This window comes from Pleurodeles waltl, chromosome 6 (assembly GCF_031143425.1).
Source record: "Pleurodeles waltl isolate 20211129_DDA chromosome 6, aPleWal1.hap1.20221129, whole genome shotgun sequence".
NCBI classification, from domain to species: domain Eukaryota; kingdom Metazoa; phylum Chordata; class Amphibia; order Caudata; family Salamandridae; genus Pleurodeles; species Pleurodeles waltl.
The window spans coordinates 1,713,321,547-1,713,348,917 of NC_090445.1; the positions used below are offsets into that span (position 1 = coordinate 1,713,321,547).

The 27,371-nt window shown below is 49.6% G+C and overlaps 1 protein-coding gene across 1 annotated transcript in view; it reads left to right on the forward strand.

Annotated features, from left to right (window-relative positions):
• Positions 1 to 25,989, forward strand: part of LOC138301430 (major histocompatibility complex class I-related gene protein-like) — a 39,969-nt gene extending 13,980 nt beyond the window's left edge. The window contains exons 2-5 of the mRNA XM_069241921.1: positions 5,461 to 5,730; positions 7,171 to 7,443; positions 11,779 to 12,045; positions 25,723 to 25,989. Of these exons, the coding sequence (XP_069098022.1) occupies positions 5,461 to 5,730; positions 7,171 to 7,443; positions 11,779 to 12,045; positions 25,723 to 25,790 (878 nt within the window). The 3' untranslated portion in view covers positions 25,791 to 25,989. The remainder of the gene's footprint in view (positions 1 to 5,460; positions 5,731 to 7,170; positions 7,444 to 11,778; positions 12,046 to 25,722) is intronic.
• Positions 25,990 to 27,371: the final 1,382 nt, after the last annotated feature.

Below are 27,371 nucleotides of genomic sequence, written 5' to 3' on the forward strand. Positions count from 1 at the left end.
CCCTCATCCCGTGCCCTGGTATTCTTTTTACTTCTTCGGTTCCCTCACCCTGTGCCCTGGTATGCTTATTACTGCTTTGGTTCCCTCACCCCGTGCCCTGGTATTCTTCTGTCACTGCTTTGGTTCCCCTTGCCCGTGCCCTGATATTCTTATTACTTCTTCGGTTCCCTCGCCCTGTGCCCTGGTATTCTTATTACTTCTTTGGTTCTCTCGCCCGTGCCCTAGTATTCTTATTATTGCTTCCATTCTCTTGCCCCGTGCCCTGGTATTCTTTTGTCGCTGCTTTGGTTCTCTCTCCCCGTGCCCTGATATTCATGTGTCACTGCTTCGAATCTCTTGCCCCGTGCCCTGATATTCTTCTGTCACTGCTTCGGTTCTCTCGCCCCGTGCCCTGGTATTCTTGTGTCGCTGCTTCGGTTCTCTCGCCCCGTGCCCTGGTATTCTTTTGTCGCTGCTGCAGTTCTTTCGCCCGTGCCCTGATATTCTTCTGTCACTGCTTCGGTTCTCTCACCCCGTACCCTGATATTCATGTTACTTCTTTGGTTCTCTCTAGCCCTGTGCCCTGATATTCTTGTGTCACTGCTTCGGTTCTCTCGCCCCGTGCCCTGATATTTTTGTGGTACTGCTTCAGTTCTCTCGCTCCGTGCCCTGGTATTCTTGTGTCACTGCTTTGGTTCCCTCACCCCGTGCCCTGGTATTCTTCTGTCACTGCTTCGGTTCCGTTGCCAGTGCCCTGGTATTATTATTACTTCTTCGGTTCCCTCGCCCTGTGCCCTGGTATTCTTATTACTTCTTTGGTTCTCTCGCCCGTGCCCTAGTATTCTTATTACTGCTTTGGTTCCCTCGCCCCGTGCCCTGGTATTCTTGTGTCACTGCTTTGGTTCCCTCACCCCGTGCCCTGATATTCTTCTGTCACTGCTTTGGTTCTCTCGCCCCGTGCCCTGGTATGCTTTTGTCGCTGCTTAGGTTCTCTCGCCCCGTGCCCTGGTATTCTTTTGTCGCTGTTTAGGTTCTCTCGCCCCATGCCCTCATACTCTTGTGTCACTGCTTCGGTTCTCTCGCCCCATGCCCTGATATTTTTGTGTCACTGCTTCAGTTCTCTCGCTCCGTGCCCTGGTATTCTTGTGTCACTGCTTTGGTTCCCTCACCCCGTGCCCTGGTATTCTTCTGTCACTGCTTCGGTTCCCTCGCCCTGTGCCCTGGTATTCTTATTACTTCTTCGGTTCCCACACCCTGTGCCCTGGTATTCTTATTACTTCTTCGGTTCCCTCACCCTGTGCCCTGGTATGCTTATTACTGCTTTGGTTCCCTCACCCCGTGCCCTGGTATTCTTCTGTCACTGCTTCGGTTCCCTCACCCCGTGCCCTGGTATTCTTATTACTTCTTCGGTTCCCTCGCCCTGTGCCCTGGTATTCTTATTACTTCTTTGGTTATCTCGCCCCGTGCCCTAATATTCTTATTACTGCTTTGGTTCCCTCGCCCCGTGCCCTGGTATTCTTATTATTGCTTCCATTCTCTTGCCTCGTGCCCTGATATTCATGTGTCACTGCTTCGGTTCCCTCGCCCTGTGCCCTGATATTTTTGCATCACTGCTTCAGTTCTCTCGCTCCGTGCCCTGGTATTCTTGTGTCACTGCTTTGGTTCCCTCGCCCAGTGCCCTGGTATTCATGTTACTTCTTTGGTTCTCTCTAGCCCTGTGCCCTGATATTCTTGTGTCACTGCTTCGGTTCTCTCACCCCGCGCCCTGATATTTTTGTGTCACTGCTTCGGTTCCCTCGCTCCGTGCCCTGGTATTCTTGTGTCACTGCTTTGGTTCCCCGTGCCCTGGTATTATTATTACTTCTTCGGTTCCCTCGCCCTGTGCCCTGGTATTCTTATTACTTCTTTGGTTCTCTCGCCCGTGCCCTAGTATTCTTATTAATGCTTTGGTTCCCTCGCCCCGTGCCCTGGTATTCTTATTATTGCTTCCATTCTCTTGCCTCGTGCCCTGATATTCATGTGTCACTGCTTCGGATCTCTCGCCCCGTGCCCTGATATTCTTCTGTCACTGCTTTGGTTCTCTCGCCCCGTGCCCTGGTATTCTTTTGTCGCTGCTTAGGTTCTCTCGCCCCGTGCCCTGGTATTCTTTTGTCGCTGTTTAGGTTCTCTCGCCCCGTGCCCTGGTATTCTTCTGTCACTGCTTCGGTTCTCTCGCCCGTGCCCTTGTATTCTTTTGTTGCTGCTTAGGTTCTCTCGCCCCATGCCCTCATACTCTTGTGTCACTGCTTCGGTTCTCTCGCCCCGTACCCTGATACTCATATTACTTCTTCGGTTCCCTCACCCTGTGCCCTGGTATTCTTATTATTGCTTCCATTCTCTTGCCTCGTGCCCTGATATTCTTCTGTCACTGCTTTGGTTCTCTCACCCGTGCCCTGGTATTCTTTTGTCGCTGCTTCGGTTCTCTCGCCCCATGCCCTCATACTCTTGTGTCACTGCTTCGGTTCTCTCGCCCCGTACCCTGATACTCATATTACTTCTTCGGTTCCCTCACCCTGTGCCCTGGTATTCTTATTACTTCTTCGGTTCCCTCACCCTGTGCCCTGGTATTCTAATTACTGCTTTGTTTCACCTCGCCCCGTGCCCTGGTATTCTTATTACTGCTTCGGTGCCCTCGCCCCGTGCCCTGGTATTCTTGTGTCACTGCTTTAGTTCTCACAACTCCGTGCCCTGATATTCTTCTGTCACTGCTTCGGTTCCCTCACCCGTGCCCTGGTATTCTTATTACTTCTTCGGTTCTCTCGCCCTGTGCCCTAGTATTCTTATTAGTGCTTTGGTCCCCTCGCCCCGTGCCCTGGTATTCTTATTATTGCTTCCATTCTCTTGCCTCGTGCCCTGATATGCATGTGTCACTGCTTAGTTTCTCTCGCCCCGTGCCCTGGTATTGTTGTGTCACTGCTGCAGTTCTCTCGCCCCGTGCCCTGGTATTCTTTTGTCGCTGCTTAGGTTCTCTCGCCCGTGCCCTGGTATTCTTATTATTGCTTCCATTCTCTTGCCCTGTGCCCTGATATTCTTCTGTCACTGCTTCAGTTCTGTCGCCCGTGCCCTGGTTTTCTTTTGTCGCTGCTTATGTTCTCTCGCCCCGTGCCCTGGTATTCTTGTGTCACTGCTTCAGTTCTCTCGCCCCGTGCCCTGGTATTCTTGTGTCACTGCTTCGGTTCTCTCACCCCGTACCCTGATATTCATGTTACTTCTTTGGTTCTCTCTAGCCCTGTTCCTTGATATTCTTGTGTCACTGCTTCGGTTCCCTCGCTCCGTGCCCTGGTATTCTTGTGTCACTGCTTTGGTTCCCTCACCCCGTGCCCTGGTATTCTTCTGTCACTGCTTTGGTTCCCTTTCCCGTGCCCTGGTATTATTATTACTTCTTCGGTTCCCTCGCCCTGTGCCCTGGTATTCTTACTACTTCTTTGGTTCTCTCGCCCGTGCCCTGATATTTTTGCGTTACTGCTTCGGTTCTCTCGCCCCATGCCCTGGTATTCTTGTGTCACTGCTTTGGTTCCCTCACCCCGTGCCCTGGTATTCTTCTGTCACTGCTTTGGTTCCCTTTCCCGTGCCCTGGTATTCTTATTACTGCTTTGGTTCCTTCGCCCCGTGCCCTGGTATTCTTATTATTGCTTCCATTCTCTTGCATCGTGCCCTGATATTCATGTGTCACTGCTTCGGATCTCTTGCTCCGTGCCCTGATATTCTTCTGTCACTGCTTCGGTTCTCTTGCTCCGTGCCCTGGTATTCTTTTGTCACAGCTTCGGTTCTCTCGCCCCGTGCCCTGGTATTCTTTTGTCGCTGTTTCGGTTCTCTCGCCCCATGCCCTCATACTCTTGTGTCACTGCTTCGTTCTCTCGCCCCGTACCCTGATACTCATATTACTTCTTCGGTTCTCTCTAGCCCCGTGCCCTGGTATTCTTTTTTGTCACTGCTTCGGTTCTCTCGCCCCGTGCCCTAGTACTCTTCTGTCACTTCTTCGGTTTTCTTTCCCCGTGCCCTCATACTCTTGTGTCACTGCTTCGGTTCTCTCACCCCGTACCCTGATACTCATATTACTTCTTCGGTTATCTCTAGCCCTGTGCCCTAATATTCTTGTGTCACTGCTTCAGTTCTCTCTCTCCGTGCCCTGGTATTCTTTTGTTGCTGCTTCAGTTCTCTTGTCCCGTGTCCTGGTATTCTTATTATTGCTTCGGTTCTCTCGCCCGTGCCCTGATACTCTTGTGTCACTGCTTCGGTTCTCTCGCCCCGTGCCCTGGTATTCTTTTGTTGATCCTTCGGTTCTCTTGTCCCGCGCCCTGGTATTCTTGTGTCACTGCTTCAGTTCTCTCGCCCGTGCCCTGATATTGTTTTACTGCTTTAATTCTCTTGCCCCGTGCCCTGATATTCTGTTACTGCTTTGGTTCCCTTGCCCTGTGCCCTGATATTCTTATTACTGCTTCGGTTCTCTCGCCCGTGCCCTGATACTCTTATGTTACTGCTTCGGTTCTCTCGCCTCGTGCCCTGGTATTCTTGTGTCATTGCTTCGGTTCTCTCGCCCCATGCCCTGATACTCTTATGTTACTGCTTCGGTTCTCTCACCTCGTGCCCTGGTATTCTTGTGTCATTGCTTCGGTTCTCTCGCCCCATGCCCTGATACTCTTATGTTACTGCTTTGGTTCTCTCGCCCTGTGCCCTGATATTCTGTTACTGCTTCAGTTCTCTTGCCCCGTGCCCTGATATTCTTATTACTGCTTCGGTTCTCTCGCCCAATGCCCTGATACTCTTATGTTACTACTTGAATTCTCTCGCCCGTGCCCTGATATTCTACAGCTGTATTGACAACTGAACATTTTCTTATTGTATTAGTAAGGCGTTGATTTCCAGAAATTGGAAATTATTTAATGAGTTTCAGAACTGCATACCTGTCCTAATAAAGCAGTCTTACTCTCACTTGGCCTGGTTTTCTGCACCATTTTGCCCAAAGGATGGGGGTGCAATGACTTACACTGGAGGGGCGGCTACGTTTTTTTTTGCTGCTCCCTAGTGAGGCCCATTCTCTGGCCGTCTGTCCTGTCACTCACCCCCAGGCTCGCGCACCTCCGTTACTACTCCTCCCTCTTGGGGCCCCTTTCAGAGCTCACCCAGTTTATTTGGAAGAGTCACATGCACAGTAGACGTAGGTAGGGCTGGGGGTTCATTATTGTGTGGGGAACACAGGGAAGGTATTACATGTGGGGGAGGGTGTGCAGTCTCTTCTCAGACTCTGTCTCTCCCCAGGCTCTCACTCCCTCTGGTACTTTTCCCACTTGAGGCCTTTCCTCGGGGTCCCTCGGTTCTCTTGCACAAGTAACATGCATGGTAGACTAGGGGGGGTGTCACTTTTGTATGGGATGTGAAGGGAAAGTAGTACATGAGGAGGAGGGGTGTGCGCTCTGTTCTCTGACCCCCTCTCTCTCACAGGCTCTCACTCCCTCCGGTACTTCCAGTCCTCTCTCTCGCAGCCCCTCCCTGGGGTCCCGCAGTTCTCCGAGGTCGGTTACATGGATGACATCCCCATCTGCAGTTACACCAGTGAGAGCCGCAGGTTGGAGCCCCGGGCCCCTTGGATGGAGAGGATCACCATCGAGGACCCACAGCACTGGGAGAGGGAGACAGGCATCCTCCGATGGAAGGAGCAGGAGTACATAACTGGAGTGAGGATCCTGATGGAGCGAGTCAACCAGACCAGGGGTGAGTGACACCGGGGGAGGGGGTCCACCAGACCAGGAGTGAGTGACACCGGGGAGGAGGGGGCAACCAGTCTGGGGGTGAGTGACACCGTGGGAGGAGCAACCAGACCGAGCGTGACATCGGGGGAGGGGCAACCGGACCAGGGGTGAGTGATACTAGGGGAGGGGGGGACACAACCAGACCAGAGGTAAGGGACACAGGAGCAGGGGGTAACTAGACGGGCTTGAGAAACACCAGGGGAGGTGGGGGAACCAGACCGTGGGTCGTGACATCAGAGGGAGGGGGCAACCAGACTGGGGTGAGTGACACTAGTCGAGGGGCAACCAGACTAGGGGTGAGTGACACCAGTAGAGGGGCAACCAGACTGGGGTGAGTGACACCGGAGGAGGGGGTCCACCCGACCAGGAGTGAGTGATACCGGGGAGGAGTAACCAGACTGAGCGTGACATGGGCGGAGGGGCAACCGGACCAGGGGTGAGTGATACTAGGGAAGGGGGGCAACCAGACCTGGGTTGAGTGACACCGGGTTAATTACAGATCAAGACTGGAAGGGTAAGTGATGGGGGTGGGGAGGAGTTTAGAGGGACCCCGCTGCACAGTGGTGTATCACTGTGAACTCAACTTGATTGGGGGGTGAAGACCCAGACAGTGGGGGTGTAAGAGGTTCGAGGGAGGCAGTGTTGGGGATACAAGTGTCTCAAGTGTCTGGGGAATGGGGTGCAGATGCAGTCACACGGAACATCTTACGGCGCAGAAGCTGTGATTGATGTTTCTGCCTGCCCCTGGGTGGGTAACATGCACCCCCACCCAGATGCCTCACTCTCCCTTAGACACTGTCTGTGCTGCCCTCCACCAGATCTCACTCAATTGGAGGGGTTCTTATGTATAGTCACTCTTTGCCTGGAGGTGTTGCATCTTTGCCCATCCGCCCCCACCCTCGGGTCCTCGCTCTCCTCCCTCAGGCCCCCCCAGGTTTCCACATGGTCCAGGTGGTGTTTGGCTGTAAGCTCTGGGTGAACTGCTCCACGGGGTGGGGAGGGTGTGGGTGGATCGATTGATTGTATAGCCCCCCCGCTCTCAGTCCATCACTCTGACCCCCTTCCCCAGGCTCTCATTTCACTTCTGGTCTTCTGACTCTTACTTCACTCTCTGCTGTCCCCTCTCAGACACAGTCTCTGCTCCCCTCCAGCAGGCCTCATGCTGCCCCCCCTCCTCCTCCTCCCATAGGCCATCACGCTGCTCAGTGAGGCCCTCACTCTTTCACCCCTTCCTCAAATCTCCCGGGAGGGCGCCTCTGTTGGAAGGTGGGTGGGGTTGTGGCTTCCCCCACTCTTTCCCTGGAGGTGTCGGACCCTTGCTCCCTTATTGGGCCCTCACTCTGCTCCCTCAGTCCCTCACTCGCCTCTTCTCCCTCCCCTCCTCTCTCCTCTCCTCCCTCAGGTCTCCATGCTGTCCAGCGGATGATCGGCTGTGAGCTCCGGGATGACGGCTCCATCGGGGGGTTCCTACAATACGCCTTCAACGGACACGACTTCATCAGCTTGGACAAGGATAGACTGACCTACATTGCGGCCATGGATGCGGCCAAGATCACACAGGACCGATGGAACTCGGAGAGGAGCAACGCCCAACAATATAAGGATTACCTGGAGGGAGAGTGCATCGAGGATCTAAAGAAATACCTGAAGCTCGGGGCAGAGAGTCTGCAGAGAGGTGGGTTACGGGGTTTTATATAGCGCTTACTGTGCCTCACCAGGCACTGAAGCACTTGTGTGGACAGGTACTGGTAGCGCTGTACAGCTCAGAGCTCACGGTGGGGGAGGCAGTGTTACCCTCAGGGAGTTATGGTTTGTTTGGTGCTCCTGTGAGGTCCAGTCTGCACCTCTCCCCATCCCCAGCTCGCTCGCTCCAGTATTTCTCTCACGTCCAGCCCTAGGGATGATAAAAGGGGGTGTCCGGGAGCAGTGTTACACATGGTACAGGACCGCTGGGGGAGCTCTGCTGTGTGTGGGAGGTAAAGAGTTGCACACAGGGGGGGCTTTACACCAGGTGTGTTGTTCACCTGCACCCCCTGCTTTAGCAGCTGCAGCGGGGGTGCGTTCTTGATGGGCCTCTTCTGTCTGCACCTCAGCAGATAATGGCTCATAATTCACGCGAAAGGGTGGATGGATGTGTGAGTGAAGGGATGGATGGATGGATGTGTGAGAGAAATGGTGGGTGGGTGAGTGAAGGGGTGGATGGATAGAGTCATTGATGCATGAGTGAAAGGATGGATGGATAAGTGAAAGGATGGATGACTGAGTGAGAGAATGAGTGTGTTTGGTGGATAGGTTTGGATATGGATGGATGGATGGATGGATGGACGGAACGGTGACAGACTGAATGTTGGATAAAAGATTGAATAGATGACAGAATGTAAAGGCGATCCCCATCATTATTCTGTGAAGGTGTTGTTTGAAGGAATGGTGTTTCACTCCTCGCAGGGGTGGAGATGGGATGGAGCTTGGCCGCTCTGGATGAAGGAATGGTGTTTCACTCCTCGCAGGGGTGGAGAAGGGATGGGGCTTGGCAGGTCTGGATGAAGGAATGGTGTTTCACTCCTCGCAGAGGTGGAGAAGGGATGGAGCTTGGCCGCTCTGGATTTGTTTGAAGGAATGGTGTTTCACTCTTCGCAGGGGTGGAGAAGGTATGGAGCTTGGCCGCTCTGGATTTGTTTGAAGGAATGGTGTTTCACTCCTCGCAGAGGTGAAGAAGGGATGGACCATGGCCGCTCTGGATTTGTTTGAAGGAATGGTGTTTCACTCCTCCCAGGGGTGGAGAAGGGATGGAGCTTGGCCGCTCTGGATTTGTTTGAAGGAATGGTGTTTCACTCCTCGCAGAGGTGGAGAAGGGATGGAGCTTGGCCGCTCTGGATTTGTTTGAAGGAATGGTGTTTCACTCTTCGCAGAGGTGAAGAAGGGATGGAGCTTGGCCGGTCTGGATTTGTTTGAAGGAATGGTGTTTCACTCCTCGCAGGGATGGGGAAGGGATGGAGCTTGGCTGCTCTGGATGAAGGAATGGTGTTTCATTCCTTGCAGAGGTGGAGAAGGGATGGAGCTTGGCCGGTCTGGATTTGGTTGAAGGAATGGTGTTTCACTCCTCGCAGGGGTGGAGAAGGGATGGAGCTTGGCCGCTCTGGATGAAGGAATGGTGTTTCACTCCTCGCAGGGGTGGAGAAGGGATTGTGCTTGGCCGCTCTGGATGAAGGAATGGTGTTTCACTCCTCGCAGAGGTGGAGAAGGGATGGAGTTTGGCCGCTCTGGATGAAGGAATGGTGTTTCACTCCTCGCAGAGGTGGAGAAGGTATGGAGCTTGGCTGCTCTGGATTTGTTTGAAGGAATGGTGTTTCACTCCTCGCAGGGGTGAAGAAGGGATGGAGCTTGGCCGCTCTGGATTTGTTCGAAGGAATGGTGTTTCACTCCTCGCAGTGGTGGAGAAGGGATGGAGCGTGGCCGGTCTGGATTTGTTTGAAGGAATGGTGTTTCACTCCTCGCAGGGGTGGAGAAGGGATGGAGCTTGGCTGCTCTGGATTTGTTTGAAGGAATGGTGTTTTACTCCTCGCAGAGGTGGAGAAGGAATGGAGCTTGGCCACGCTGGATTTGATTGAAGGAATGGTGTTTCACTTCTGGCAGAAGTGGAGAAGGGATGGAGCGTGGCCGCTCTGGATTTGTTTGAAGGAATGGTGTTTCACTCCTCGCATAGGAAGGATGGTGTTTCACTCCTCGCAGAGGTGGAGAAGGGATGGAGCTTGGCCGCTCTGGATTTGTTTGAAGGAATGGTGTTTCACTCCTCGCAGTGGTGGAGAAGGGATGGAGCGTGGCCGGTCTGGATTTGTTTGAAGGAATGGTGTTTCACTCCTCGCAGGGGTGGAGAAGGGATGGAGCTTGGCTGCTCTGGATTTGTTTGAAGGAATGGTGTTTTACTCCTCGCAGAGGTGGAGAAGGAATGGAGCTTGGCCGCTCTAGATTTGTTTGAAGGAATGGTGTTTCACTCCTCGCAGAGGTGGAGAAGGGACGGAGCTTGGCCGCTCTGGATTGGAACGGTGTTCCAGATCCCAGGAGCGTAGCTGGAGGATACTGGGCATCTTGCCTCCCTGTGTTTCTTGATTTACAGTCTGACAAACATGCTGCTGCCTACCAGGCCTGCTCCACTAGTCACCAAGGGCCACCATCCCACACTGCATTGTTTCTTGCAGTACTTCGCAAAAAAGGATTTGGAATGATCCCCAGGTCTTTATGTACCTCTTGGGACATCAGTGAGTTTGAAACCCACTCACTTCACTTTACAAAGGTAAGCCCTCCTGCTAAATGAAAAGCCAAGGTTTCTGCATTTCATGTCAAGGAATATACAGGGAGTGCAGAATTATTAGGCAAGTAGTATTTTTGAGGATTAATTTTATTATTGAACAACAACCATGTTCTCAATGAACCCAAAAAACTCATTAATATCAAAGCTGAATATTTTTGGAAGTAGTTTGTAGTTTGTTTTTAGTTTTAGCTATGTTAGGGGGATATCTGTGTGTGCAGGTGACTATTACTGTGCATAATTATTAGGCAACTTCACAAAAAAAAATATATACCCATTTCAATTATTTATTATTACCAGTGAAACCAATATAACATCTCAACATTCACAAATATACATTTCTGACATTCAAAAACAAAACAAAAACAAATCAGTGACCAATATAGCCACCTTTCTTTGCAAGGACACTCAAAAGCCTGCCATCCATGGATTCTGTCAGTGTTTTGATCTGTTCACCATCAACATTGCGTGCAGCAGCAACCACAGCCTCCCAGACACTGTTCAGAGAGGTGTACTGTTTTCCCTCCTTGTAAATCTCACATTTGATGATGGACCACAGGTTCTCAATGGGGTTCAGATCAGGTGAACAAGGAGGCCATGTCATTAGATTTCCTTCTTTTATACCCTTTCTTGCCAGCCACGCTGTGGAGTACTTGGACGCGTGTGATGGAGCATTGTCCTGCATGAAAACCATGTTTTTCTTGAAGGATGCAGACTTCTTCCTGTACCACTGCTTGAAGAAGGTGTCTTCCAGGAACTGGCAGTAGGACTGGGAGTTGAGCTTGACTCCATCCTCAACCCGAAAAGGCCCCACAAGCTCATCTTTGATGATACCAGCCCAAACCAGTACTCCACCTCCACTTTGCTGGCGTCTGAGTCGGACTGGAGCTCTCTGCCCTTTACCAATCCAGCCACGGGCCCATCCATCTGGCCCATCAAGACTCACTCTCATTTCATCAGTCCATAAAACCTTAGAAAAATCAGTCTTGAGATATTTCTTGGCCCAGTCTTGACGTTTCAGCTTGTGTGTCTTGTTCAGTGGTGGTCGTCTTTCAGCCTTTCTTACCTTGGCCATGTCTCTGAGTATTGCACACCTTGTGCTTTTGGGCACTCCAGTGATGTTGCAGCTCTGAAATATGGCCAAACTGGTGGCAAGTGGCATCGTGGCAGCTGCACGCTTGACTTTTCTCAGTTCATGGGCAGTTATTTTGCGCCTTGGTTTTTCCACACGCTTCTTGAGAGCCTGTTGACTATTTTGAATGAAACGCTTGATTGTTTGATGATCACGCTTCAGAAGCTTTGCAATTTTAAGAGTGCTGCATCCCTCTGCAAGATATCTCACTATTTTTGACTTTTCTGAGCCTGTCAAGTCCTTCTTTTGACCCATTTTGCCAAAGGAAAGGAAGTTGCCTAATAATTATGCACACCTGATATAGGGTGTTGATGTCATTAGACCACACCCCTTCTCATTACAGAGATGCACATCACCTAATATGCTTAATTGGTAGTAGGCTTTCGAGCCTATACAGCTTGGAGTAAGACAACATGCATAAAGAGGATGATGTGGTCAAAATACTCATTTGCCTAATAATTCTGCACTCCCTGTAGTCCAAGCATGTTCTAGAGAAATGGTGTATTAGATCAATAATTATTTTTCATATGTTGGGATAGTTGTGTAATTGTACTTCCTATGTTTACTTCCAGTGACTCCAAAAATAAGGATATCACGAAGAAAGAGCGGCGAACGCATCTTTCTGACTGGCTACGCATATGGGTTTTATCCCCGAGACATCGAGGTGAAATGGCTCAGGAATGGTGAAGAGATTCCCTGGGAGTCGAGGGACATCTTGCCGAGCCCTGAAGGCACCTATCAGGTCAGGATAACTGTGGAAATTCAGGAAGGAGATGAGAACACGTGCATTCTTCAGGTGGATCACAGCGGCCTGCCGGAGACTGTGACAGTAGTGTATGGTACGTGTTACGCACTCCCAAGCTTGGGGCACACCTGTCTGTAGACATGGGTCACCGCAGCCTGCCGGAGACTGTGAGAGTGGTGTATGGTACGTGTTACGCACTCCCAAGCTTGGGGCACACCTGTCTGTGGACATGGGCCACCGCAGCCTGCCGGAGACTGTGAGAGTGGTGTACGGTACGTGTTACGCACTCCCAAGCTTGGGGCACACCTGTCTGTGGACATGGGCCACCGCAGCCTGCCGGAGACTGTGAGAGTGGTGTATGGTACGTGTTACGCACTCCCATGCTTGGGGAACACCTGTCTGTGGACATGGGCCACCGCAGCCTGCTAGAGAGTAACTGGTAGTTTTCATGCACTCACGATGATGGGTACTTGTATACCTGAGAGACGTGACGTCAGTCTCCATGTGGTGGAAGGAAGAAGCGTGTGGGTTACTGCCTGTCAAAGATTGCATCTGAGGTACGGTGCCTGTGGGACTGAGGGCCTGAGAGAGCGACCCTACAGGCTGCAGCTGATTGGGGCTGGTGGGGTGTAACCATGGCACGCTCATGGAGAGGACACGTGCATATCAGGATTTCTTCATGGGCTCACTATAGTTTGTAGGCAATCGTGACTCTGGAGTACAGGAAACAGATGGTACTTTCCATGAGGGGGTCCGTACACCAGGGGAATGGGCGTGTCCCTGGGGTGTGTCCCCCCAGAGTGTGGGGGATGTCAATGCATCTGCTGGAGATTGACTGTGGTCTGCAGTAGACATGTGTTTTGTCACAGAGGGTGGCCACATGCCTAAGTGGAGGTGGATGGTCACCGCAGCCGGCCAAAGATTGACTCCTGTAAGGACACATCATTGTCTGGGTGAGAGGAATATTGTTATGAGGTCAAGGAACAGATGATTGGAGTCAAAGAATTAAATGACTCCCTATAAATCTCACAGGATGTTTAAGACTAGAAGTCTCCAATGGCATCTCCAAATAAAACAAAAGCAAATAGAAATGATTGCTCAACATACAAAATGAGCACTCCATCACTCCAACAATCGTACCAACTATGAGCGAGACCTCTTTAGAACAGCCCTGGTGGCCAGTGTATGGCACTGATTATGACTGAGATGGTGAATTCCATCAGCATTCCAAGTATCACACCTACCATCTCACAACTCCCGTCATTTCATCTTGGTAAATTTCAGCAGGTCATACATACCAAAATGTACTGAATGAAATGTGTGGTAAATACTGATACATGCAGAATTTGGTGAGGAATGCTAAAAACTGTATGTTATTCCACATTTTCGGAGTGAAACCTAAACAGGAGCTATCTGCACCTCCCCCTGTGGTACCAATATCTGTCGGGTCTAGTGAATACCTCACCACCATCCCACCCACTCCTTCAAGACCATCGTTTTAAAACCCCATGTAACAATATCACAGAAATGTTTGTACTTGTTCATCAGTTTCAAGGAGAGAAACTCCATAGTGGTGTTGGATACGAATTCCATAATCCACGATCCTGGTTCTTGGACAAGGAAGACCCACAAGGTCCTGCTGCCTGAACCCTCTTTTGACGGCGACCTTGACAGTGGTCATTCAAGGACCGGATCCAGGAAGATCGTGTTGTGAAGAAGATTCACACAACTGTCTGGTCTCTGAGTGGGACATCTCCGGCCTCGTATGTTTAGTTGGCTGATTGCTGATTGGCTTCCTTTAGGTTATAGAAGGTGATGTCCCAGTTACGTGTTTCTTGTTCTAAAGCAAAGTCCATTAACTATTCCTTATTCTAGTTTGTGGCATTTAAGCATCCTAGACATAAACTCTTGTGGTATTCCGTATTCTAGTTTAATTTTAAAATATTTTTATTATCTTTTCAAACACATCACCTACGTCAGCGACAGATTTCATCGGCATTTGACAATTACCAGTTCTATAACACCGAGGTCATTTCTACAGCAAGCTAGTGTGCATCACTTGGGTTGCCTTGCTTGTGACACTTTGTTAATTACAATTTTGCTTTTGTTCTGTGTAAGGAAATGCCTCCTTAGCATGGTTACCCCCTGACTTTTTGCCTTTGCTGATGGTAAGTTTTGATTGAAGTGTGCTGGGACCCTGCTAACCAGGCCCCAGCACCAGTGTTCTTTCCCTAAACTGTACCTTTGTCTCCACAATTGGCACAACCCTGGCACTCAGGTAAGTCCCTTGTAACTGGTACCCCTGGTACCAAGGGCCCTGATGCCAGGGAAGGTCTCTAAGGGCTGCAGCATGTCTTATGCCATCCTAGGGACCCCTCACTCAGCACATGCACACTGCCTCACAGCTTGTGTGTGCTGGTGGGGAGAAAATGACTAAGTCGACGTGGCACTCCCCTTAGAGTGCCATGCCAACCTCACACTGCCTGTGGCATAGGTAAGTCACCCGTCTAGCAGGCCTTACAGCCCTAAGGGAGGGTGCACTATACCACAGTTGAGGGCATGTGTGCATGAGCACTATGCCCCTACGGTGTCTAAGCAAAAGCTTAGCCATTGTAAGTACAGGGTAGCCAGAAGAGTATATGGTCTGGGAGTTTGTCAAACACAAACTCCACAGTTCCATAATGGCTGCAGCCCAGCCCTCCCTAGCAGCACCTCACCCCAACCCGAGCAGTAAAGGGGATTTGTGGCAGCCTAGCGCATGAACTCTGAAGACCCCGAGGGAAATCGTGGTGAAACAAGTCTCCTTTTCTCTCGTTTGCAATAAGTCTCTTACACACACAGAGGCACAAAAGATGATGCAGAATAGTTTTCAATGCATTTATTGAAAAGACTGCAATCTATGCTAGAATGCGTGAGCTGAGATGATTAGGAAAATGAGTAATAACAAAATTAGGATGGTAAAAACAAGTGATACGAGTATGAATAACCCCAACATATAGCAATAAACATGAATAAGCAAATTCCTTCCTAAAGCGTATCCTCTACCCTAGAGAGAGCAAGGCATGATCAACCTAATCTGCCATGCAGTGTCCATGAGAAGCGCCCCAACCCCTGTTTCCTTAGGACAAGGTCGGCCTCCAGTCTCCAGATCAGGATCCGAGAGCCCTGAAGGCTGAGGTCTGCTGCAAAGTGACGTGCAGTATAGAGGGACTATCCTGGGTGGAACCCCCTCTAATGGGCTGTGTCCCACAAGGGACATGTTATTGTTCTTGTAAGAAGCCTGAGGTCGTATGTGCCTAAACATTAGTTTATACGCGCAGTTTTGCAGCAGCAATATCGTAACAAATACCTCACAAAGATCTCATTCATTTCTTGTTAACATTGACCGGAAGAGCATGTTGACAAAGTAATATGGACAGCACTGATAATGACGCTTTCACGAAATGGCAGCTGATTATGAAATGAAAACATTTCCTCTGATATTCAAGCTGAAATTGAATAAAAGAAAACAGAGCATGATATCTAGGTAAAAGGGCACAGGCCTGCAAGCCGAAGCTAAGCTAAACTCCTGTACCCAGGCAACGAGCTAAAAATGGACCCACTGCACCAGGTCCCTTTTAAAAAGATAGCTTCACAACCATGTTCATTGAGGAATTTAAAAATGTCCCAGTGATATTTCATTAAAGAGCAATAGTTTAGGTTAAAAAACCTAAAGCTGTTAAAACTATGATCCTGAGCAGGACTGATCTTAGGATGCATGGGTTGGCCAACAGATGGGGCCATGGGTTCTGGATGCAGGGGGTGGTCGTGAAGTTGCAGTGTGGACAATTGTTTACTGCTAAAACTAGATCTGGATCAAGATAGCGGGGACAGGCTCCTGTGGTAAAGGGGCAAAGGGCGAGCAGTTAAGAAGCAGAGTAAGTCAGCCTACCTGTTGACAAAGAGGCAGCATTCCTGGCCCCTGGACCTGTTTGGGCACGGACGGCCACAGATGGACTTGCCTTTTGCTTGGCAGCTCCATGCGTTTGCACCATGGCTAAGTTTAAGTACGCTGGTCGGGAGCAGATGACAAGAGCTACTACATGCTAGTGTTGTGGGTTCATTTTAAATCCTTTCTTGGGCACACGTATTTTAGCTTAGGCCTGTGGCCTATGCCCTTTTACCTAGTTACATGCATCTTTTCATTTATTTCTTTTAATCATTTTTTTCGGGTACCTCTGCCCAAGGCTGCTCAAGGTGCTTCATGAAAATCGATCTAGTATTGCTACCACGAGAGTGCGCAGTCAACCTCGAATCTCAGACGCATGATCACATCAGGCCTTTCTTTCAGAATATAACATATTTTGCTATAAAAACATCACACAGGCCAAAGAAGGTTAGAGAGGACATTCCAGGCAGAGGACCCACCCTATGCTGGCCTCAGCCCTTTCTCTACAACCAACAAGGAGACGGCGCTCAGCCCCCTCTTTCAGGTATGGGAGCGGGAGTTCCTTCCAAAGACTAAGTATGGGCAGAGACGGGTTATCACCGCTATGCTCTTGCTAGGAGTGTAGGTAGGGGCCATAGGGGAGTGTAGACATATGCTTGTTCCATTATGCTGGGTTTGTTTATCTGCTTCTCACTTATGGGAACCATTTTCATTGTGCTATGTTTAATCATCCTTATAATCGCAGCTCATATATTTTATCATAGTTTCCAGTCTTTTCCATACATGCATTGAAAACTGGCCTGCATCTTTTGTCAGAATATGTGTGTGTAAGACCTGAGCTAATGAGAGAAAAGGGCAGGATCTGCCAACCACGACTTCCCTGAGGAGTCAGATTGTCATGCGTCAAGCTGCCACAAATCACCTTTACCTCTAGGTTTGGGTGAGGTGCTCCTAGCTAGCCGAAAAGGTTAAGCCGACAGCTACCAGCCGCTGTGGGATTGGCTCAGTCCCCTACACGAAGTGGTGCGACCGCCCGAAGCCAGCAGGCTTGTCCCCAAGCCACTAGAGATCTAACCACTCTGTGCAGCTAGCAGAGAACTATGGCCATCAAGTAAACTATTGCGCCCCAACTTAATTCCCAACAAGGTGTATTAGTTCATCATATTGTAAAAACTTTTATTGTCAGTCAATATTGCAACACGATCAAATTTTACAGAGGTGCAGGTTAAAAAGAAAGCAATGCAAATTTGAAGGGAAAACGCTCGGAAGACGTTTATTATCATGAGGTGAGCATTCAATACTGTCCTGCTGCCACACATGCTAAGATCTGACGGTGCGTGCTCAACACCGCTCAGCTGTTGCGTGTCAGTATCCTTCCTCAAGCCATGCCACAAATAGCCGATATGTTGCGTGACAGTATCCTTCCTCGAGCCATGCTACAAACAGCTGATATGCCTAGTGTCAGTATCCTTCCTCGAGCCAGGCTACAAACAGCAGATGTGTTTCATGTCAGTATCCTTCCTCAAGCCATGCTACAAACAGCCGATATGTCGCATGTCAGTAGCCTTCCTCAAGCCATGCTATGAACAGCCGATATGTCGCGTGTTAGTATCCTTCCTCAAGCCATGCCTCAAACAGCCGATATGTCGCGTGTCAGTATTCTTCCTCTGGCCATGCTACAAACAGCTGATATGTCGCGTGTCAGTAGCCTTCCTCAAGCCATGCTACAAACAGCCGATATGTTGCGTGTCAGTATCCTTCCTCAAGCCATGCTACAAACAGCTGATATGCCTAGTGTCAGTATCCTTCCTCGAGCCAGGCTACAAACAGCAGATGTGTTTCATGTCAGTATCCTTCCTCAAGCCATGCTACAAACAGCCGATATGTCGCATGTCAGTAGCCTTCCTCAAGCCATGCTATGAACAGCCGATATGTCGCGTGTTAGTATCCTTCCTCAAGCCATGCCTCAAACAGCCGATATGTCGCGTGTCAGTATTCTTCCTCTGGCCATGCTACAAACAGCTGATATGTCGCGTGTCAGTAGCCTTCCTCAAGCCATGCTACAAACAGCCGATATGTTGCGTGTCAGTATCCTTCCTCAAGCCATGCTACAAACAGCTGATATGTCGCATGTCAGTATCCTTCCTCAAGCCATGCTATGAACAGCCGATATGTCGCGTGTTAGTATCCTTCCTCAAGCCATGCCTCAAACAGCTGATATGTTGCGTGTCAGTATCCTTCCTCAAGCCATGCCTCAAACAGCTGATATGTTGCGTGTCAGTATCCTTCCTCAAGCCATTCTACAAACAGCTGATATGTCACATGTCAGTATCCTTCCTCAAGCCATTCTACAAACAGCTGATATGTTGCGTGTCAGTATCCTTCCTCAAGCCATTCTACAAACAGCTGATATGACGCGTGTCAGTATCCTTCCTCAAGCCATTCTACAAACAGCCGATATGTTGCGTGTCAGTATCCTTCCTCAAGCCATTCTACAAACAGCCGATATGTCGCGTGTCAGTATCCTTCCTCAAGCCATTCTACAAACAGCTGATATGACGCGTGTCAGTATCCTTCCTCAAGCCATTCTACAAACAGCCGATATGTCGCGTGTCAGTATCCTTCCTTGTGATTGATACAGCCGATACATCACACTCTCTTGGCACCGCAAAGGATGCGGTCTCCTCACAGACTCAGAACGCACGCTAGGACAGTTCACAAGTTAAACAAGTTTAAATAAATAATCTTCAGGGAAGACACAGCAATTTAAATGTGCTGCCTGACACAAAGAGCTGTAAAAAAAACGTAATCACACACAGTTTCACTGCATTTGAAGACGACTGCACAACAAACACTGTTAAATAAACCAATGTCTGTAAAGTCGAAACGCAGTATTAGGATTTCTCACATCTGTATCCCACCCTCATCGCCAGTGTCGAAGCTGATGTCAAAGAACACAAATAGAAGCAATTTGTTCCTTAATTATAGGTTTATTGTGAGAAAGAGAAATCTCATCCAGCCACTCCAACAGACTTCAGCTTCTCTTGAAGACATTTATATCTCCTCACATTCTATCCCCTCATCACATTCCATTGATACATAAACATAGAGAACGGTGCAGGCACATATTATAAATAACACATTTTCCGTAGTAAGAGATATATGGAGGAAGTAGTATTTGAGATACAATTTTGTTCTGTTGGAGAAATATTTGAAGGAATATAACATCAAACACACGAGAACAGTGTTTTATAATTCCAGTGCAAATGGCTGAGTTGAAAGTATAAATAGTGTTTAAGGATTGTATACAGATGGTGGTAGCCAAAGGGAAATTAGATATTGTGGGTCTACAGAACAATGGCACATGATGCAGTAGGCTATTCTCCTTTCAAAGTGTTGAGAGGAAGGACGCCAATGACTATATTGACAGTAGAGGAAACAGGAACAACTGGTGGGGTTGAAGGTATTCAGACGAGTGTAAAAGAAAGGTCAAATGAATATAAGAAGATATTTGACAAAAGATGAGGAGTGAAGGCATTGAACGTCGATGTAGGACAAATGGTGAAAATTAAGAATCCTTGGAATGTTTGTCAGAGAAGTTGGTCAAGTCCAGTCCCATTAGAGATGTTAATTATGCAGTTGACCAGTGTAGGAAAGTGCCACTGTTGGCATGTTCACCCCCCCACTTTTTACCTGATATTGATGCCAACTTTGATTTAAAGTGTGCTGAGGTCCTGATAACCAGGCCCCAGCACCAGTGTTCTTTCCCAAAAACTGTACCTTTGTTTCCACAATTGGCACACCCATGGCACACAGTTAAGTCCCTTGTAAAAGATACCCATGGTACAAGGGCTCTGTAGCCAAGGAATGTCCCCAAGAGCTGCAGCATGTATTATGCCACACTGCGGGACCCCTCACCAAGCACATGCACACTTCCTTTGCAGCTTGTATGTGCTGGTGGGGGGAAAAAGGCAAAGTTGACATGGCTCACCTCTCAGGATGCCATGTCCACAAACCACTGCCTGTGGCATAGGTAAGTCACCCCTCTAGCAGGCCTTGCAGCCCTAAGGCAGGGTGCACAATAACACAGGTGAGGGGATAGCTTCATGAGCAATATGCCTCTACAGTGTCTAAGTCCATTTTTAGACATTGTAAGTGCAGTGTAGCCATATTGAATATATGGGAGTTTGTCATTACAGCTCCATAGTGGCTTCACTGAATACTGGAAAGTTTGGTATCAAACTTCTCAGCACAATAAACCCCCACTGGTGCCAGTGTGGGATTTATTGAAAAATGCACCCAGAGGGCATCCTAGAGATGCCCCTTGTATGTTAGCCAAGCTGCTAGTGCAGGACTGACCAGTCTATGCCAGCCTGCCACTGAGAGACAAGTTTCGGACCACATGGGGTGAGAGCCTTTGTGCTCTCTGTGGCCAGAAACAAACCCTGTCCTGAGGTGGAGATGCTTCACACTTCCCCCTGCAGGAACGTTAACACCTGGCAGTGAGCATCAAAGGCTCAAGCCTCATATTATCGTACCCCAGGGCACTCCAGCTAGTGGAGTTGCCCGCCCCCAGACAAAGCCCCACTTTTGGTGGCAAGTCCGGTGGGTAAATTAGGGAAAACAGGGAGGAGTGACCACCCCAGCTAGGACCACCCCTAAGGTGTCCAGGTCGGAGGTGACCCCCTCCCTGCAGAATCCTCCATCTTGAGTTGGAGGACAGGCACCAATAGGGTTAGGATTGTGTCCCTCTCCCCAGGGGGAGTGTACACAAGAAGGGTGTAGCCACCCTCAGGGACAGTAGCCCTTGGCTCGTGCCCTCTGACCTCTGTAAGGCCCCTAAATCCAGGATTTAAGGACTCCCCTGAACACAAGTTGTCAGATTCCTGGCGACCTCACAAGAAGAAGGACTGCATAGCTGAAACCCCAGCAGAGAAGAAGGATGACACAAACTGACTTGGCCCCAGCCCTACCGGCCTGACTCCTGCTTCAGAGAACCTTCACAAAGAAAGCAACACATCCAGTGGCCCAGCGATCTCTGCCAAGCTACCAAAGAGGACCGAGAACTCCTGAGGACAGCGGCACTGTCCACAAAGAACCTCCCAACAAGGGACTCCAGAGCCTCCCTGGATCTGTCAGTCCTGAACACCCTGCACCTGATGCCTCCGGCCTGTGTCAAGGTAGCCCAATCAGTTAGAGAGAGTCCCCAGGCAATTGTGAGCTAGTGCCCACCCTGGGTTGACCTCTCCTGCCCTCCATGATGATGCCTGCAGAGGGAATCCTGAGGACCCCCATGACGGCGAAAGCTCCGGATGAAGATAACTGACACCTAAAAGACCACTGCACCCCCCAGGCCTTGGGAAATCCGACCTCCAGGGCATCTACGTTCAGAAGGTGGCCCTCCACCCTGTCCAGCCTGTGGTTTGTCCAAGCCGACCCCCCGGACCTTGCCTGCAGCATCAGAGTGACCCCCAGGGTCCACTCATAGACTAGCATTGGAAATCCGACGCCTTGTTTGCACCCTGCACCCTGCCGCCCCAGTGCCGCTGAGGGTGCATGTTTGTTGCCTACTTGTGCCCCCCCCAAGTGCAGCTCTAATCTCCCTAGTCTGACCTCAGAGCCGTGGGTTCTTACCTGCAGGCAGGCCTGATTTCGAACATCCCCTGTCTCCATAGGAGCCCACGTTAAATTTGCTCCACTTTGACCTCTGCACCTGGACGGCCCTGTGTTGCTGGTGGTGGGTGTTTGGGATTAACTTGAACCCCAACCTATGGACTTCCTAACCCCCAGAGACTTCAACTGTAAGTCAAGTACTTACCTGTCAATCGTACAAATTTCTTTTCCCCCATGAACTGTTGCTGAAAATTGTAGTGTCAACTTTTAAAACAGATAATTGCCAATGTTTCAAAAACTGTATAACATCGATTTCAAACAAAGTACTATTGATATATGTGTGAAATACTAATTTATTGAAGTACTTACCCGCAACTTGAATCTTGTGGTTCTAGAAATAAATTAAGAAAATATATTTTTGCTACATAAAAACCATTGGTCTCGAGTTAAGTAATTGAGTGGTTGCCTCTTCTATTGTCTGTGTGTGTACAACAAATGCTTGGCACTACCCTCTGATAAGCTTAACTGCTTGTCCACACTACCACAGAAGAGAGCATCAGTATTATCTACTTTAGCCTCTGTTAAGCCTCTGGGGAACCCTGGACTCTGTGCTCACTATATCTCATGTTGATATAGTATATACAGAACCAGCTTCCTACACTGGTGGATCAGTGGTGGGGCCTACTACTTTGCATTTGCTGAACTACTCAGCCAAAACCTGATCATGCAACTAAGTTCCAAAATTGCCTTTAGAGACTGATTTTTTAATTTGGCATATTTTTCTAAATCTTTAAAGTCCTGCTAGGGCCTTCGTTAAGCCCCCTTGGCATTTCTTTTTAATTTAAAAGTTATTGTAAGTTAGGGGTTAGCAACAAGAAGTAACTTTTAGTTTCTAAAAAGTAATCCCAACTTCAGTAACATAATGAGCAGCTCAGAGGAAACGGTTGTGGAACTCAACCTCACCCCCTACCTCCATCTAGGGACGGGAGAGTTAAGGTCCCTCTGCAAGCTAAAAAAGATTAGTACAGGTTCTAACCCTACCATGGTCAAGCTCCAGGAGCTCTTGGCTTTGGCCAAACCGGCAATGTCATAATATGTGGTATGTACCGCCAGCCTGTTGGCGGTACTACCGCCACTATACCACTGACCGTCGGGGGCGTAATGACCCCCTATGTGTTACCTTCTCACCTCCAAAAGTCAGGCCTCGCTTACACTTCTATACGGCTACATCGATCGACTATGGCTGCACACATGCAAAACAGGGAACACTCCTTCCTATTTCGCATTTCTGTATGAAGGGCTTTAAGAGGGTCTTCCCTCCCCAGAGGTACCCATGTCCCCATATGGACCTCAATGTGGTCCTTAGCGTTTGCATTCGTGCCCCTTTCAGGTTGTCTCCTGGAAACTAGCTTACTGTAGCCATAATATCTCTGACATATCACTGAGTTGCTTCAAGAACCCATCATTCAGGTCCACGGGACAAGGCCATTCTCGGAACCAACCTAAGGTTCCTCTCCAGACTTTAGAGCCACCAGTCTTCTATCCCCATACTCGGCAGCGAAAGGAGCCCATCACACCGTAGATGTCAAGCACACTCTTGTGTATTACAGTGACAGAACCAAACCTTTCCTCAGGTCCCAACAGTTATTTGTAACCTTTGCAAACCCTCACAAAGACCTGCCCATTTCTGAGGCCAGTATTGTTTGATGAATAGTGCATCCAGACCTACAACTGTAAACCTAAAAGAGTCCTCACTGTTACCCCAGGGTGCACTATTCCTTGGTAATATTCCGTTAGCTGACATAAGTAAGGCAGTCACGTGGTCATCCCCACTCACATTCACTGAACACTGGTGTGTGCACATCCCAGCTCTCCAGCAGGCTATGGTTGGCCAGACAGTCCTAAGGACTTTGTCACCTGCATCATCCACACACTAGCCACTGCACGCAGGGAGTACTGATTTACAGTCTGTGCAGAGCATGTGCATCTACAGCCAGACATGCCATGCATCACCACACGCTAGCCACTGCACGCAGGGGTTACTGTTTTACAGCCTGTGCAGAGCATGTACATCTGCATCCACACATGCTATGCATCATCCACAAGCCAGCCACTGCACACAGGGAGTACTGCTTCACAGTCTGTGCATAGCATGTGCATCTACATCCACATAGGCCATGCATCACCACATGCTATCCACCGCTTGAAAGGGTAACTGCTTTATAGTCTGTGCAGAACATGTGCATCTACAGCCACACATGCTAAGCATCATCCGCACGCGAGCCATTGCTTGAAAGTGTAACTGTTTTATAGTCTGCGCAGAACATGTGCATCTGCAGCCACACATGCTATGTATCATCCGCACGCGAACCACTGCGTGAAAGGGTAACTGCTTTATAGCCTATGCAGAGCAGGTGCATCTGCAGCCACACATGCTATGTATCATTCGCATGCGAGCCACTGCTTGAAAGGGTAACTGTTTTATAGTCTGAGCAGAGCATCTGCATCTACAGTCACACATGCTATGAATGGACAATGTTACACAGTAAGCATGTGTTCATAGCATGTAGGGCTTTTGATTCACATGTGCCCACCTTTCTCCTCAAAAGCATTTGACTCCTCCACCGGCCTCTTGTTTATTACTTATCTTACTTTCATAGTACACATGGTCATATGGTGACCATACTTCTTTCTCTTGCTACTCCATGCTTCCCTCACCCACTGCGTGAAAAAGACTAACATGGAATTAGTGCCACAGCACCGTATGCACCAGTCTCCACAGCGCAGGTATCCACAGAAAAGCCCTGCAATGGATCCGCTCCTTCATCTCCGGAAGAACACAGAGTGAGGCTCCCACCCAACGCATCCAAACCTACAGAAGTCAGCTGCGGAGTTCCTCAGGGATCCTCCCTGAGCCCAACACTCTTAAGCATATACATGGCCCCACTTGCAGCCATCGTCAGAGGCCACGGAATGAGCACTGTGTCATATGCTGATGACACACAACTCATTGTATCCCTCACTGAAAACCTGGACGAGGCCAAGAGGAACTTCCACACAGGAATGGAAGCTGTCGCTGCCTGGATGAGAGAGAGCTGCCTCAAGCTCAACTCAGATAAGACTGAGCTCATCATCTTCGGAAACTCCACTTCAGCCTGGGACGACTCCTGGTGGCGTAGATCTCTCAGCGCCCCGCCTTCTCCAACTGACCACGCCCGCAACCTAGGACTCATGCTTGACTCCTCCCTATCAATGACCCGACAGTTACACAAGGTCACCTCCTCCTGCTGGCACGCCCTCCGCCGACTTGGATAGATTTTCTAATTGATCCCAGTAGACTGCAGCAGGGCAGTCACCCACGCCTTAGTCACAAGCAAACTTGACTACGGCAACGCACTCTACACCGGCACCACAACAAAGAACATCAGAAAGCTGCAACTCATCCAAAAGGCCGCCACCAGACTCGTCCTGAACCTCTGGCTGCCAGGAAGATATCTCCCAGCACCTGAGGACCCTCCACTGGCTCCCGGTGGAGAAACAAATCATGTTCAAGCTACTCCCCCACACCTACAAGCCATTCACAACATCGGACCGGCCTACCTAAATCACCGCATCTCCTTCCACATCCCCTCCAGACCCCTCCGCTCCGCCGGCACTGGCCACCGTCCCACGCATACGGAAAACCGCCGCCGGAGGAAGGTCCTTCACCTACCTTGCAGCAAAGAGCTGGAATAACCTACCCATGCACCTCAGATAAAGCCCATCGCGCACCATCTTCAGGAAGAACCTCAAGACGTGGCTCCACGGATGAGGCTTTGTCCTTCCCACCACCCCCATCCCCCCACCTCCAGCACCTTGAGACCCTCCCGGGTGAGTAGTTGCGCTCTACAAACACTGACTGATTAACTGATTGAGTGCCGACGTGCAATCGCTATTGAGGGGGAGCTCCAGTTCACCCTGAGACTTGAAAATCTTTCTTCGTAGAAAAAGGTTTTGCAAATATCCGAGCCAAACACTAGATGGCAGGAGCATGTGGGCATGTGAGTCTAATGCACTACACGCAACAGATTCTTACAGGGTAAGTAACATTTTCCTTTTCAGACGTGCTCGTATATTCACATCTGTTCACATTCTTTCTTGGTATCTGGCTGTAAATTGCAGTTTAGTGGCTCCTTGGCTGTTAAAGCCACATCTCTTCATAAATGTCTGATATGGGTCTCTGTGTTACAGAAGCAGAAACTGGGAGCTTCCGGCAACACCATCAGCAAGGACCCATCTCACGACCTCCATCGGCCTGAGCTCCCGACAGAAGCCGGAAGCAGCTGCCACATTTGTTGCTCCTGCAGTATTCTTGACTCTGCCCCATCCCTCCTCGCTGCTGGGCCGCTTCAACTTTTATTTTACTCTTGATTGTACGGCGGTGGAGAGGAGATGATGTTTCTTTGATCTGTAAGCTTAATAAAAAAAAGTCTGAAATTAACAAGGGGAAAAAAATGACCATGGATTAAGATTAGTTTTATGTGTGGGTAATTGTATATCTTGAAATTACCCATCTGTCTTCTCGATTGAACTATGTTTAAATTTGTATTATGAGATGTTTAACTTTTGTGCCTTACCAAGCAATATGCTTGCCTTTGATTGTTTATCGGAGATAACCATTAAAAGTGATCACTTCAAGAAGCATCGACCCTTTGTTCCCTCCCACAGTTCCCTTTGCCTGAAGTGTGTTTGTGTTTGTTTCCTGTACTTTGCTGAAGTCACCGGGTATCTGGACTAGAGGAGACCATAGGAAGGTAAACAGTGACCCTGGGAGCAGCGGCACTTTAATACTCAGCACTCTCACAGGAAGGGCACAGTGACCCTGAGAGCATCGGGCCTTTAATACTCAGCACTCTCACAGGAAGGGCACAGTGACCCTGAGAGCATCGGGCCTTTAATACTCAGCGCTCTCATAGGAAGGGTGCAGTAAGCCTGAGAGCAGCGGCCGTTTAATATTCAGCACTCTCACAGGAAGGGCGCATTCAGGCTGAGAGCAGAGTCCCTTTAATACTCAGCACTCTCACAGGAAGGGCGCAGTCAGGCTGAGAGCAGCGTCCCTTTAATACTCAGCACTCTCACAAGAAGGGCGCAGTCATGCTGAGAGCAGAGTCCCTTTAATACTCAGCACTCTCACAGGAAGGGCGCAGTCAGGCTGAGAGCAGCGTCCCTTTAATACTCAGCACTCTCACAAGAAGGGCGCAGTCAGGCTGAGAAAGCGTCCCTTTAATACTCAGCACTCTCATAGGAAAGGTGCAGTGAGGCTGAGAGCAGCGGCCCTTTAATACTCAGCACTCTCACAAGAAGGGCGCAGTGACCCTGAGAGCAGCGGCCATTAATACTCAGCACTGTCACAGGAAGGGTGCAGTGAGGCTGAGAGCACCGGCCCTTTAATACTGAGCACTCTCACAGGAAGGGTGCAGTGAGACTGAGAGCAGTGGCCCTTTAATACTGAGCACTCTCACAGGAAGGGTGCAGTGACCCTGAGAGCAGCGGCACTTTAATACTTAGCACACTCACAGGAAGGGTGCAGTGAGGCTGAGATCAGCGGCCCTTTAATACAGAGCACTCTCACAGGAAGGGTGCAGTGAGGCTGAGAGCAGCGGCCCTTTAATACTCAGCACTCTCACAGGAAGGGTGCAGTGAGGGTGAGAGCAGCGGCCCTTTAATACTCAGCACTCTCACAGGAAGGGTGCAGTGACCCTGAGAGCAGCGGCCATTAATACTCAGCACTGTCACAGGAAGGGTGCAGTGAGGCTGAGAGCACCGGCCCTTTAATACTGAGCACTCTCACAGGAAGGGTGCAGTGAGACTGAGAGCAGTGGCCCTTTGTTACTCAGCAC